Below are 12,985 nucleotides of genomic sequence, written 5' to 3'. Positions count from 1 at the left end.
ACAGCTCCCTTCTTGTCAGTCAACTAGACTAACCTTCAAGCACTGACAAGGGCTCACTGAACCTAAATTTTAACTTGACGCAATTTGCTATTCAATGCTGCTTGACATTTTCTACTGTGCTACCTTCGCCTTTGGATATTTCAGCTTCACATAACTTTGTATATAACACTCCTGTCTTATAGTGACTCATGCAACTCCACTCACTGGCTTGTAAATGTAATAGCTTGTGGGGTCGTGTAACGACAACACATGTTAACTGATTTTACGCACTACTACATCCAGTGCCACTGATACAATAAGTATACCGAAATTGCTTGTTTTATCACCTATGACCACCACACACATTTTATAATTTGTACTGTATTCATTTTTATCTTGTAATCATCTGTTGTAATACTTTTCTTTCAATTCTACGTTAATGTTTGAGTAAATAGTGTGAAATAAATGAACCATTATCATGATCTATGCCGGCCTTATTTCGTGCTTGATAAACGGTCAATAGTCTGGAACACAGAACTTCTACCACCATCAAAGCCACCGCAATTGCTACAGCAAGTACATATACCACAACCACCTACTATGACAGCTACAACCGCACCCATCATAACACCATCATTACGACTACTGTCACATTAAACTTAACGCCAGTACCTCTAGCCTAGTACCACGACCAACATGCACCACTACCACTGCCACATGTACAATAATATTTTATCATAATCACATTACAAGCAATAGTGACATATAACAATTAGTTCTACCACTGTACTGGAATCACTAGTGTCAGAACAGCAGCAAATACTACTACAACCGCTAAAATCACCTTAATCTCTAATACCACCACTGTGTCATCTTCAGCCATTATCACAGTGATAAAACCCATGTCATGGCAAGAACGTTTTGACACAATTGTTAGAGTCTTGCTTCAATCAATTCACCATTAAAACATCCTCTAATGAAACCTTAAGGACGTTCGCGCGAAAATGTTTTAACATTGATTTTTTTTTCAAACTTTTGCTGCAGTTAGTCTATGAATTGCTTAAATCTGAAATGCAAAAAAAAATGGGGGTCACCGACTTCGTTTCGGAGATATGACATCTGCAAGTTTGCGCTTATTTTGAGAAATCGGTCCTCGTCACTCGATATGACCTCACCGGTTGTTGATGCAAAATTTTTATAAACGAATCGCTGGAGACAAACTTCCATTGCCGAAGTTTATTTAAGAGGATCTATTTAACAAATAAATTCCACTTTTATTATCCCTAAAGCTACAACTAATCTTTAATAATTGTATTTCCACCTTAGAAGTGGCACAAAATGTGCGGAGGTAGATAAATTTAAAAAAAAAATAACTTCCCACATTGATTTTTCTTTCGTTTGATGACAGTAAGCAGATATCAGTCAAAGAAGGTTAACCGTCTAAAAAAAATTGGGGGTCACCGACCTTTTAAAACCGCAAAATCCAGTTGAAGTTGTCGAAGACGTGAGAAACTTCCGGAAGTCACGTTTTTGCGTGACAGGTCGGAGAAGCACTGGAACCTAAACAGGGTTATCTATCCCATATTAGCATACCTCAGTGACCTACTATCACTTAAACGCGCAATCTGATTGGCTACACAGGTGCCGTCTATCGATCGATAGACGGCCCCTGGAGCTGTTGAAAAATGGCTTCCCCTTCATGTTTTCGTAAAGTTTGTGAAGAAGACGTACAAAAAGTTTTGCAAAGCCAAGTGCCATGCCAGAAAAAAAACAAAGAAAGCTACCAAGTATGGAATAAAGATTTTTAAAGGTAAGTGCAGAACAATTTCCGAAATAAAATGCTTTTTATAGAACCAACAACAAATTGCGCGTAAGCTTACCTAAGTTCGTAAGTAAACAAAACAAAGTTGTCAAAGAAAAGTAACAATTGCGGTTCTTGTTTTGTTTTAAATTGGTTTTCAACCCAAAAAGAAATTACAACACCCATTGAATAACAAACCAAAGTCGAATTAAACACGTGTTTGCAGAGGTTTTATGTGTCAGTGAGACAAACAAATGGCGAACCGTTTAAAGTTTCTTCACTTAAAGCCATCCGAGCGGCCATTGATATAGATATTTCAAGCAAGCACCTATTAACAAGCCGGGGTCTATCGTCGGTGATAATGAATTTAAGAAGGCAAATGATACGCTAAATGCAGTCTGTAAAAATCTGATGAAAGAGGGAAAAGTTCGTCCAGTTGTTCATAAAACTCCCATCACAAGCGACCAATTGCAAAAGCTTTTTGAAAGTGGTCAACTAGGGAATGCAGATACAAACGATCCTAAACAATTACAGCAAACCGCGTGGTTTTACATGCACATACCTGTATTTCGGGAGGAGAGGAAGAGAAAACCAACGCAGTCTCACTCAAAAGATGTTTATCCTGCGCCAAACACCCCAGGGTAGACGATATTTTGAGCTGCGAAGAGACTTTCCGGGGGCGGTTTTGTCGACAAAAAACCGGCCACCAAGGCGGCGACAACAACGACGAAGTTTGTCAACTCTTTTCCAGAATTTGAAAATGACAAGGACTTTGAAATTAAACTTAGTTTGAGCTGAACATCATTTCTTCTTCTACGGTTTGCAAGGTTCTGAGACTGCGCAATATATGGCGAGATCACTGTGTAGCTTTGTTTTAATTGATGAATGAACTTTGATGAATGAACTTTGCAAATGTGCCAGTTTGTCAGAGCGCGCGCGATTTAGCATGCATCATTGCACAAAAGTATCAAAATTTATGAAATAAAAATATTTTTTTGCTTGATAGATCAATCACTGAGGTATGCTAAAACAATTAGACGGCTCGCTCTCGGTTTCTATCGCCTTTGATAGTTGGCTCGGGACTTCGCCCCTCGCCAACTATCAGCCGATAGAAACCTCGAGCTCGCCGTCTAATTGTTAAATATCGCGTCAATTGTTTTCGTTCGAGTGTGCTGTCAAACCTCTGATCGTTTGAAAGTTGTTTATTGTTATTCTACCTTCAAAACTTATACAGCTGTTTAGCCAATGCCAGGAAAATGCATCTTTAGCATACCTCAGTGACCGACTATCGCGTAACGCGCAATCTGATTGGCTACACAGGTGCCGTCTATCGATCGATAGACGGCAGTTTGTCAGAGCGCGCGCGATTTAGCCTGCATCATTGCAAAAATATATCAAAATTAATGAAATAAAAAGATTTTTTTGCTTGATAGATCGATCACTGAGGTATGCTAAAACAATTAGACGGCTCGCTCTCGGTTTCTATCGCCTTTGATAGTTGGCTCGGGGCTTCGCCCCTCGCCAACTATCAACCGATAGAAGCCTCGAGCTCGCCGTCTAATTGTTAAATAGCCGTGAGCGAGGCGAAAATGTGAGAAGTAAGCTTATTTATTTCCCTAGAATAGGTATGTGGAGATTGATTGTACACTGGATTGGTGATCAATAAAATTGCTTTCTTGTATAATGGTAAGACTTTCTCGTTTACTGTCAAAACTTAAAAAAGCTTAAAGGTGACTTCATTTGACGAATAGACTAAATAAAGTGTGCATTTCAATTATTTTATTATATCGAGAGTCAAGTAAATATATTTTAAATCTCTTGGCGCGAAATACCCGCAGGTATCGATGCCTTTTCTTGGACTTTTTGTTGTAAACTTAACCCGTCTAATCGTTTCACGTCGATTTTTCGTTTCAAAACTGTGCAACGGAGATGAATTTCCCCCTTTTCCCTGTTTTTAATGCTGTCACGACGGCCGACATGTGTGTTTACCTCCGTCTTCCTCCGTTTATCGTCAACCATGAATTGCGCGTGACATTGCTCAAGTGGCGTGTGCGTTACCTGCGCACTAAAGATGCGCATAAACAATTAGCGCGAACGTCCTTAATCACTGCCAGGACAAAAATATGATGAACACATTCATGATCATGGCTACCAGTTGACATCTTATCACTGGCACTCTATGTAATGGTGGCAACTATCACAACAACAACCAATGAAAATCAGAAACACATCAACAGCTCCCGACCACTTCTGAGTCCTGACAATTACCCACAAAAAACACCACAAACACTGCAATTTGAACAAGTACCTCTACTACTCAGACAAATACAATGACCATACACAACTTCAACAACTTTTATTTAACAAGCATACCTATGCAATTACTGACAATGAACAGGCAAAATAATAAGCACCGTTCAGCTATTACAAGGTACGATTTTTACAAAGCAAATCATATCTAACACTATAAAAGCATCTAACTGGGACTTCAATCAGTACTGCCATAGCCACGACAGAAACTCGAAGGCTCAGCATGATATGTGTAAAGTACAATACTAACACAACCGTTATAGGACATGCAATATCACTGCGAACACAACAATGAAATCCACTTTCATATTGTTGTAAAAAGAAAAAAAAACAGATAACAGTAGATTCGCTAGCAACCTTTCTGGCATTGTAGGTGTTGAGTTATGGGATCACCTAGTTAAAGGGTTCCCAATCACCAATCAGTGGGTATAAGGTAGGGAAATTTTGTATGCGGGGAGAGGTTGTAAGTTGGAAACAAAAACTCATATTGAGGGAGCAAAAGACTGCTTTGCAGCCACCTCGACCACAATAGAGTCAAATCAAAATAGAAAGAAATTAAGCATACTCATAGGGCAGCCACCTCGACCACAACAGAGCAAACACAACAATGAAATCCACTTTCATATTGACAATGAACAAAGAATACCACCACTGACACAAGCAGGACCAGCTTTAGTACCGAATACCACCCAGGTACCACCATCACCAGAGTTATCACCACCAGTCCACCACTAGTGACAATCAAAACGAAAATAACAAAAATTCCTGAGATCAGTGGTGGATCCACAAAGTTTTGATTGCAGGGGTAAAATGCCAAGGGAAATGTGTCCATTGCATGGAACTTCAAACACAATTAATTTCTGTACACCACTACGTTTATCTTGCAATACATGGAAGGTTGAAACTCACTTCCAAGGAATCTTTGCAACATTTTTTCCTGTGTCTTCCAATAAAAACTTTACAACGTTAGTCAACATGAATGTAAACAATAAAATAAAAATTTATATAGAAGGCAAGTCCTGTCCTGCCTTGATCTATCCACGCATTCATCTAACTTGAGTTTCAGAAGTAAGGAATTGTCGCTTAGCCTCAAAAAATTTTAATACCTGGATTTAATTTCCTACTTGGCTCGTTTTCTCTCTTTACAATGAACACGTTTGATTATTTAGTGACAAAGTAGTTAATTTCAGATTTGAAAAGAGAGAACTGGATCCTCTTACGTTACCCCTACTGAGATTCGCCTGTAGCTCAGATTTAACTGAAGTACCTAAATCATATAATAGATATGGTTTAGGTACTCGTTATGACAGAGTGGCAAATAGAGATTGAAAATAACGTGGAGAATCATTCGCGTATATACCACCAACTCAGTGTAAGATTGATAGATTTATCTGGCTAAACAATTAAACAGTTTCATCTAACAAAGTATTGGAAGAACTGTCTCAAGAGACAGTCATAATATTCCAAACAAACAACCACGCTGGTCCACCTATACCCCAAGTTTTTTTTACTTCTCAGCTACCATGACAACACTGAACTTGCAGCACCTGAGCACTACCGAGAGAATAAGAACCAGAGCCACTCCAACAAAAAGTGCCTCTACATCTTCTTAGTCCGTTCCCTTCGCATTATGTGGATGCATGTGGTTTCTACTAATTGTGTCTCTAAGTATTGGCAAATGTTCAGTAAAACTCTAGACTCATGTTGACCAAATCATGGAGATCAGTGCTTGTGGATCTTTGTAGTTAGTTGACTTGTAATTGCAGGTGTATTTACCAGGACCCTCCACCACCATAACCACCACAGATAACTATAGACCCTCTGCATTTATCCAATATTACTGTCTTACTGCTGCAACTGCCTTAGCTGTTTATCAGTGTTTCAACTACAGCCATTGAACAATTGATATCTCTTACAAATCTTGGACAAATTCAAGTATCAAACATTGCAGCAATCCTGGTAAATGACCACGGACTAACACGGTTGTTGAAGGCTTTTTGGAAACTAGTAATCACCATGACGAGTAATTTGCAATTAGACATCAACCAATTAACGTAAAGTAAGGGTTGGCCAGTCACAAGAAATAATTTCGAGGAGATCTAATGGAAAGATACAACTGAAGATCTATATCCACGTAAAAAAAAAAAAGAAAACATTAGAGGGTTGCATGGTTTACATTACTCATACGAATTTTCTCACATCTTTCACGCACCGGCAAAACTACTTTAGCTTCTCTTATTTCCCGAGAGCTTTTAAGCTTAGCTTTGGAATAATCAGCCCTAGGACTGAAGCTGCGATTCGACTGAGGATTGTTTGAAATCCAAGCTCATTAGTTTTTACATTAGTAAACTCCCTTCTTACAAACAGACTTGAATAACTTCTTTATCCCTTAATTTTTTTATTTTTACGCTTTTTTGGTTCTCGTTATCTTATTTCTTTTAGACTAAAGTTGTTTTCTTCTCTTTCTTAGTTAGAGGGAGCAGTTGTCATTTGGGAATCCGTCCTATTACTACTCCCTGCTACACCCTCCATCTTCTTTAATTTGTTCTTGTTTTTTATCTGTTGATGTTGTTAGTTTTATCCCGCATATTTTATATTAACCTCAGTGGTGATTCAATAAATAAAACTCTTGTGTGAACTAAAAAGTCATCAAGACTTCCACGCACTGAATGAAAAAATAAAGGATTTATATTTAGCTTCGAAGTTTTGACTTCTTGTCAAAACAAACCAAACGAAACAACAGCTTGTAAATTCGGGAGATAAGATTCTGTTTCCTGAAACTTTCTTCACCACAAAAACATCCAAACAGGACAATCTGTATTAGTTTGCAGAAAGGTGCCTTTCAAAGGACATCAACTTATCTTGGAACACAGGGGACAGTGTCTGAAGTGTTTGCTTTAATTTTCCCGTGGGGTGACCCTGAAAAATGTCAACAACCGGACGAAAAAAACAACGAACATCGGAGAAGAAAAGCAGTCAATCAATACTTCGAAAGCGAGCTTTTGTCTACCCATTAAGAAAACATTTGAATTTGGAATTCGAGGAGCAACAGCGATTACAAACATGAATCGTCAGTAGGTCCGATAAACGTTTTAATAAACTTTATAGAATTTATGGAACTTCAAAAATGGACCGCTCGCCCAGGGTTATTTCTTGGTGGAATTAATAGTGATAATGTTCATCAAGAGGCAAAAACAGCAAATAAAAAGTAAAAGTTTCATTGCTGCAGTTTCTTTTCACCATAAGGTGCACTCTCGTTAGTTGCTTCCCAAGGGCTTAATTCAAATGTGGCCCGTGCGGGCTACAATTCGGAAGTTATTGCCCGCTCAAGTGCACACAAACCTCTCCTGTTCGTTGTTTCCTCCGGCCTGCGCAAATGAAAGGCACGTGTCTGTCTCGTGACGGAAAGTTCATTGCGCGTATTTTACAACATCGCCTCGAATGGAAACCAACTAACTGCCTAACTACCGTCTTCCCAAGAAGTTACGTTTAATTTCCCTGGGGACGAGTAGATGTGAAAAGGAAGACGCAAAAAGTATTAAAACCCAAAATGGCTTCAGGGGCCCACTACGGCGCAACACTAATTGTATTATTTGACACAACTACATGTTAATATATCTTAAGATGGTCATGACTTGTGTCACGAATTTTTTTCTAAGTGTGGCGACCTTTTGTGTACGCTGAAGTTACGCGGATTTGTTTGTCAGCCGGGGTCTGAGTCTTTCGGGTCAGAGTTTTCGAGACACCTCACAAAGGGTCTGAGGTTTTTGGCTCTGATGTCTGAATTTTCCCTCATAACCTCCAACAAGAAGATTGACTCAAAATATTTTAATAATAATAAGAAGTTTGCCTTTTAAAAACAGCTAGTACAAAGTCCACGTCTACCTTGTTTTTATTGAAAGGGTGCACCGGGACTGAGAGGGAACCTGGAAAAGAGTGAGACAAGTTTCAGTCCCCATAACAATCTCTTCAGTGTTTATCCACGAAATTTTAAATATCTTGAATCAAAAGTCCTTTTATCTATTTTTGTTATCAAAAGCCGCACATTTGCATCCTCTTACCTCTCGTGTTTATACAAATCGCTAAAATGTTTACGCAAGTTCAATCACGTGTACAGCCGTGAACTGTCGCACGCCCCGCAGGAAGCAGCTTGCAAATTTTGAAAACACCGGCGAACAGCCAAAGGTTAAGCTTTTTTTTTTTAGTATTCCGTGCTTTTCGCACCATTCTCTTGAGAAGACATCAACAACGCTTCTCTGTTATTGAATTTTTTGTGCCAACTAAGATATTGTTGTTTCATTGGTTTCTGTTATCGACGTCGCTGCGCATGCTAGTAACAAACACGGATGCGCGCTTGAACTGTTGACCTTCATTCTAGAAACCCGCGGCCATGAAGACTGACACGCAACAAAAGAGCACTGTGCCAACCAGCCCCACGTTACGCTCGAAAAAAGTCTGTTTTGCAGACCTTGTTGGTCTCAAGCTCGAGTTCGTTAAAATTATAACACCATGCAACAGTGAAGACAACTTGTGCGAATTATATGGCGCCATTGGTGCGCGGAAAAACCGCTTCGATGTCAACGGAAACATCCCGCGGGTTGAACCAAAGAAATGTTTGCTACCTTGCTTCGTTGCGCCTTCGAGAATTGACGGTTTCATGCGGCGCTTGTACAGCCAAAATGTCTGCCTTGAGAATATTGCATGTGAAAAGTTCGTTGTAAGTGGACTTATTCGAGTGACGAATTTATCCTACAGAAAAGAAGTGACTGTACGATTTACACTCGATGGCTGGGAGACTTATCGGGACATTTGGACTGATTACATGTCGTCTTGCTCGGACGGGAAGACCGACAAGTTCACCTTCCGCATCACAGTTCCGCTCGACTTTGAAGTAAATCGGCACATGCAGTTTGCGATTTGCTATCGAGTGTTGAACCAGGAGTTCTGGGATAACAACGACGGAAAAAATTACCATGTACAGTGTTTGGAGATCCAGTCATGACTGTTTTAGACCAAACTGTGAGAGAAACATTGTCTCCAAAGTAAAATTTAACAGGTCAATTGCACATTCCGGCCCATCAGCCGGCCATGGGTACCTTATTTTCGATGGCGCTGATAGTAATAGTTTCAATGTACCAAAGACTCTGAACTAGACTTGTGTATTCGTCTATAAAGCCTCGTATGGAAACTTACGACTAAAGGTAAAATGTTTTGACTTGAAAAGTCATTATCAAGTGTATGAAATACTCTTGATTTATTTTAAGAGGCATGAGGATGGCAAACGGCGTTCAAATGTCAAACGCAGACTTCTACAATTGTCTCAGAAAGCCTTGTTTGGAAAATATCTTAAGAATGACAGATACTCTTAATTTACTAGGAAGGTGGGAGAGAACGTAAAACTGAGCACCAACGAGAAAAAATACATAGAATTACTAACGAAGTTTACATTCGCATAATTCACGAAATACAATATATTTTATAGTAAGAAAAAAATTAAACGTGCAAAGTAATTTATTTAGTGATTTTACCTTCTACGGAAGAAGTGCGTAGTGGCCAAAGGAGCAAGGCTTTCGTGTTGGCCACTACCACTGTGCAGTTAAAAAAAATAGGAGGAAGTAGAATTTATAATACTGGTTGAAGAGCTCTGCTAGTTAAATTAGGCTTAGGAGAGGAAAATAAAACAGTAAGGAAAAAAGTGTTTACAGCAAATATATAAGTATATAGTATACGTTAATTTTTTTTATATCATTTATGTTTGGCTATTAAGTAGAAAAAGTTTGAATTTCTTCTTAACTGCACCTCTTTTTTTTCAACCTACTTCTCAGTGTTTGGATAACTGATGAAACACTCTTTCTCGTGATTGATTTATACATCGCTAACCGTGAAAAAAGTTTACTTTGCAGACAGTCTGACCGTCGTGACACCCAGAAAATGTGTCACGTCTGAGTGTTCTTTACCGACTTCTTTCTTGAAGATAAAGTTGTAAACAACCGGTGCAAAGTTCATGTCTACAAATAACTGGGTTGAGAGTGGGTGGGTTTTTGGGGGAGGGGGAGGGGGGTGCAGAAGGCGTAGCGATGGTGGGTTGTTTTATGGGAGCAATTTGAGCTGTTTTCTCGCGGCATTCTAAGTCCCTTTTAAACATCTACAGGAGCGAATTAGTAACCAGCGAATCTGATAAGGAAAGAGGCCTTCACTCAACTTGATATGGGAATCAGGAAGTATTGATGCTTCTTTCATCAGTTGTACTACTGCTAGCCTGATTCTCAGACGGTCCAAGTCGTTCGCGGCGATTGAGAGAGTGCGTGACAATCACCACGAACGACCTGGACCGTCTGAGAATCAGGCTATACTACTACCTGATCAAAACGAACTAGTTGCACTCGCCAACCCAAGGAGTTCCCATTTCATCACACTAGGTGGAAAAGCTCACTCGACAGGGACAGCCTACCCAGCTGAAGCCATGATCACTGAGAAATCACTGACCACAAAGGAACGACAAAGAGCAACAACTGCAACACGTTCTCTTCCCTTTTCTCACGTAGAAACCACTCCAATGAAAAAAGCTATGCTACAATGGAACGTCGATTTAACGAACCTCAAACTAACGAAGTCCCGATCGATATTCTCCAGCCCGGCCTCTTAACATGTAGGGATCCCAACCTCGATATAACGAACCCTCGATGTAATGAACCAATTTCCCTAGTCCCTTTACGAAGTTCCACAGTATCCAAACTGAAGAGAAAATGACAAAATTCTGACCAGCCCCCCCCCCCCTCTCTAATGAGATAAGTACTATATTTCCCTCCCTCCCCCGATATATATCTCCTGATATATCGAAACAGCTGTAAGGTTAACAGTCACGCCACTTATTGGTCCATGCTCGGTGTTAAATCAACTCTATTAAAAGATAAAAATAAATAATAAATAAATAGATAAAGGAAAATACGATGAAAAATCACTTCGATATTTATTTCTGACTACCAGCATTTTTGCGCTGATTTGATCTTCTCCTTTTAATACTTTTATGCAAATACTGAAATGTTTTCGCACGTGCACACGTGCAGTGGGATCACGTGAACAGTCGTGAATTGTTGCACGTCCCGTAGACAACAGCTTGAAATTATACTCAAGTTTAATTAATTCTCTTCATAAGACATCTCTTGTTATGGACGTCTTTATGGAAAATACCGAGAAAAGAGGTTATAGTACGTTTCCTGGTTTACCGAGATTTTCGCTGTTTTCTGTGGCACAAATCGCTCCCAGGACGTCTTTATGGGAAATAACAGCTAACAAAAAACGAGTTACCTTCGCTGATTTACTGGGATTTTCACTGGTTACTGTGATAGAAATTGCTCCAAGGAACAAACCCAAAGAGTCGATTAAACGCCCCCAACAAAAGCACCGAGTGAATTCTGCGCGACGATGCCTTAAATGCCTATTTGATCAACCCGAAAATAAAGACGATTTCCTCGATAGAGTTCAGCGACAGTACGTTTGTCTGGAGAGCGTTGTTTGCGACAAGACCATCGTTCGTGGGTTTGTACGAGTATTAAACGTGAGCTACAGGAAAGACGTTACGATTCGTTATAGTACAGACGATTGGAAAACCGTTTGCGACGAACAAGCCAACTACCTTTCGACTTCAAGGGATGGAGCGACAGATACGTTTTTTTTCCGCATAGCCGTGCCATCGATTTGGCAAGAGGGAAGCAAAATGGAGTTTGCTATTCGTTACAGCGTTGAAGGAAGCGATTACTGGGACAATAACTTCTTCAGAAACTATTCGGTATGTTGTGCAAGTGATGAGTCGTGTATATCGACTGATATCTAGTATTTCTTGTGGTGCTCTGCGGTTAGAGTATATATAAAACACTTACAGTATACATAAATTTGTACAAGTCGTGTCTACTTCAATTCATCGCCCAAAGGTCAAACCGTGACTGATGCCGCTGTCGACTAACTTTGACACTACTGCCGTTTGGTCGGTTCGTGGGTATTTTTGTCAAGTGGTTGTGGTAGAATTCAAACTATGAAGCATTTGGTCGTTCATCTCGTGGACCGAAGAAAAGAGTCTAAACTGAATTGAGAGTTCATGATGTATTTAATGAGACAATTATTGTCGCGCATGGATATGTACAAACTGAGGTTGGGAGACTCAGTGCACAATTAAATAATTCCATGGAATCCCACTGTGTTTTCTTTAGAAATATCTAATTTGTATCTTACTGCAATTAAACTTGGCGAATGATCGTTCAAAAATACGTGCATTGCGAAATTTAAGTCAAATGCTACGGTTTTCTCTTTCTCGGTGTTTTCGCGAAACCCACTCAGAGACGCGACTTCTTTCGCTAGGCGGTGAAAGTCTCGAATGTTTGCGTCGCCGTTTCGCAGTCTTGAAATCGCCTGTTGTTATTCATCATCGGTAGAGCGCACATATTGACATTTAGACGACCCATGCCAAAACTGAAACCCTCCAGTCTGCGGAAGGATTAGTTACGGGTTTTGAAATTACACGATGCCATATAATTAAGCGCCGTATAAAACTGCAATATTGCGAAACTTACACCCATTATAGTCGAACTTGGAATGCATCAATCGCTATATAATTTTATTTTCATGTTTTAAAGTCGAGAAAAATTGCGAAATTCTCGAATTGCGTGACATGATTCGATATCACGCGAATTTTTTATTGTTTTTCTTCGTGCTTAACACGTGCAATAAATTATGCATCATATTAAAGGAGCAAAGTCGACCCTTTCAAACGTCAGCCCAAATGTTCTGTAGTAGCAATTTATTTATACTGATTGCGTGAAACTGCGCAAAATAAACCTTTCAAAAGCAGACAACATCACGCGGATATTGTGTAATGCCTATTGTACAAGGGTTAAGTAC

At 39.6% G+C, this 12,985-nt stretch overlaps 2 protein-coding genes and 1 long non-coding RNA gene across 3 annotated transcripts in view; 2 read left to right on the top strand and 1 right to left on the bottom strand.

The window, feature by feature from the left end:
* The window catches only part of LOC146453106 (uncharacterized), a 33,423-nt gene extending 27,901 nt beyond the window's left edge, over positions 1 to 5,522 (bottom strand). Inside the window, exon 1 of the long non-coding RNA XR_014859569.1 lies at positions 3,933 to 5,522. This is a non-coding gene — a long non-coding RNA (uncharacterized LOC146453106). The remainder of the gene's footprint in view (positions 1 to 3,932) is intronic.
* A 2,724-nt stretch (positions 5,523 to 8,246) lies between these two features.
* On the top strand, positions 8,247 to 9,490 carry LOC146453105 (protein phosphatase 1 regulatory subunit 3B-like). The gene has a single exon (XM_085097052.1). The coding sequence runs from the start codon at positions 8,481 to 8,483 to the stop codon at positions 9,090 to 9,092; it is 612 nt and encodes a 203-aa protein (XP_084953178.1). The 5' UTR covers positions 8,247 to 8,480; the 3' UTR covers positions 9,093 to 9,490.
* A 1,690-nt stretch (positions 9,491 to 11,180) lies between these two features.
* Positions 11,181 to 12,277, top strand: LOC146453104 (protein phosphatase 1 regulatory subunit 3D-like). The gene has a single exon (XM_085097071.1). The coding sequence runs from the start codon at positions 11,259 to 11,261 to the stop codon at positions 11,922 to 11,924; it is 666 nt and encodes a 221-aa protein (XP_084953197.1). The 5' UTR covers positions 11,181 to 11,258; the 3' UTR covers positions 11,925 to 12,277.
* Positions 12,278 to 12,985: the final 708 nt, after the last annotated feature.

The sequence above is a fragment of the Pavona decussata genome, unplaced genomic scaffold, assembly GCF_977016875.1.
Source record: "Pavona decussata unplaced genomic scaffold, jaPavDecu1.1 SCAFFOLD_353, whole genome shotgun sequence".
Lineage (NCBI taxonomy): Eukaryota > Metazoa > Cnidaria > Anthozoa > Scleractinia > Agariciidae > Pavona > Pavona decussata.
Note: the sequence above shows the minus strand (reverse complement) of the source record. Positions and strands in the feature narration are given on the sequence as shown.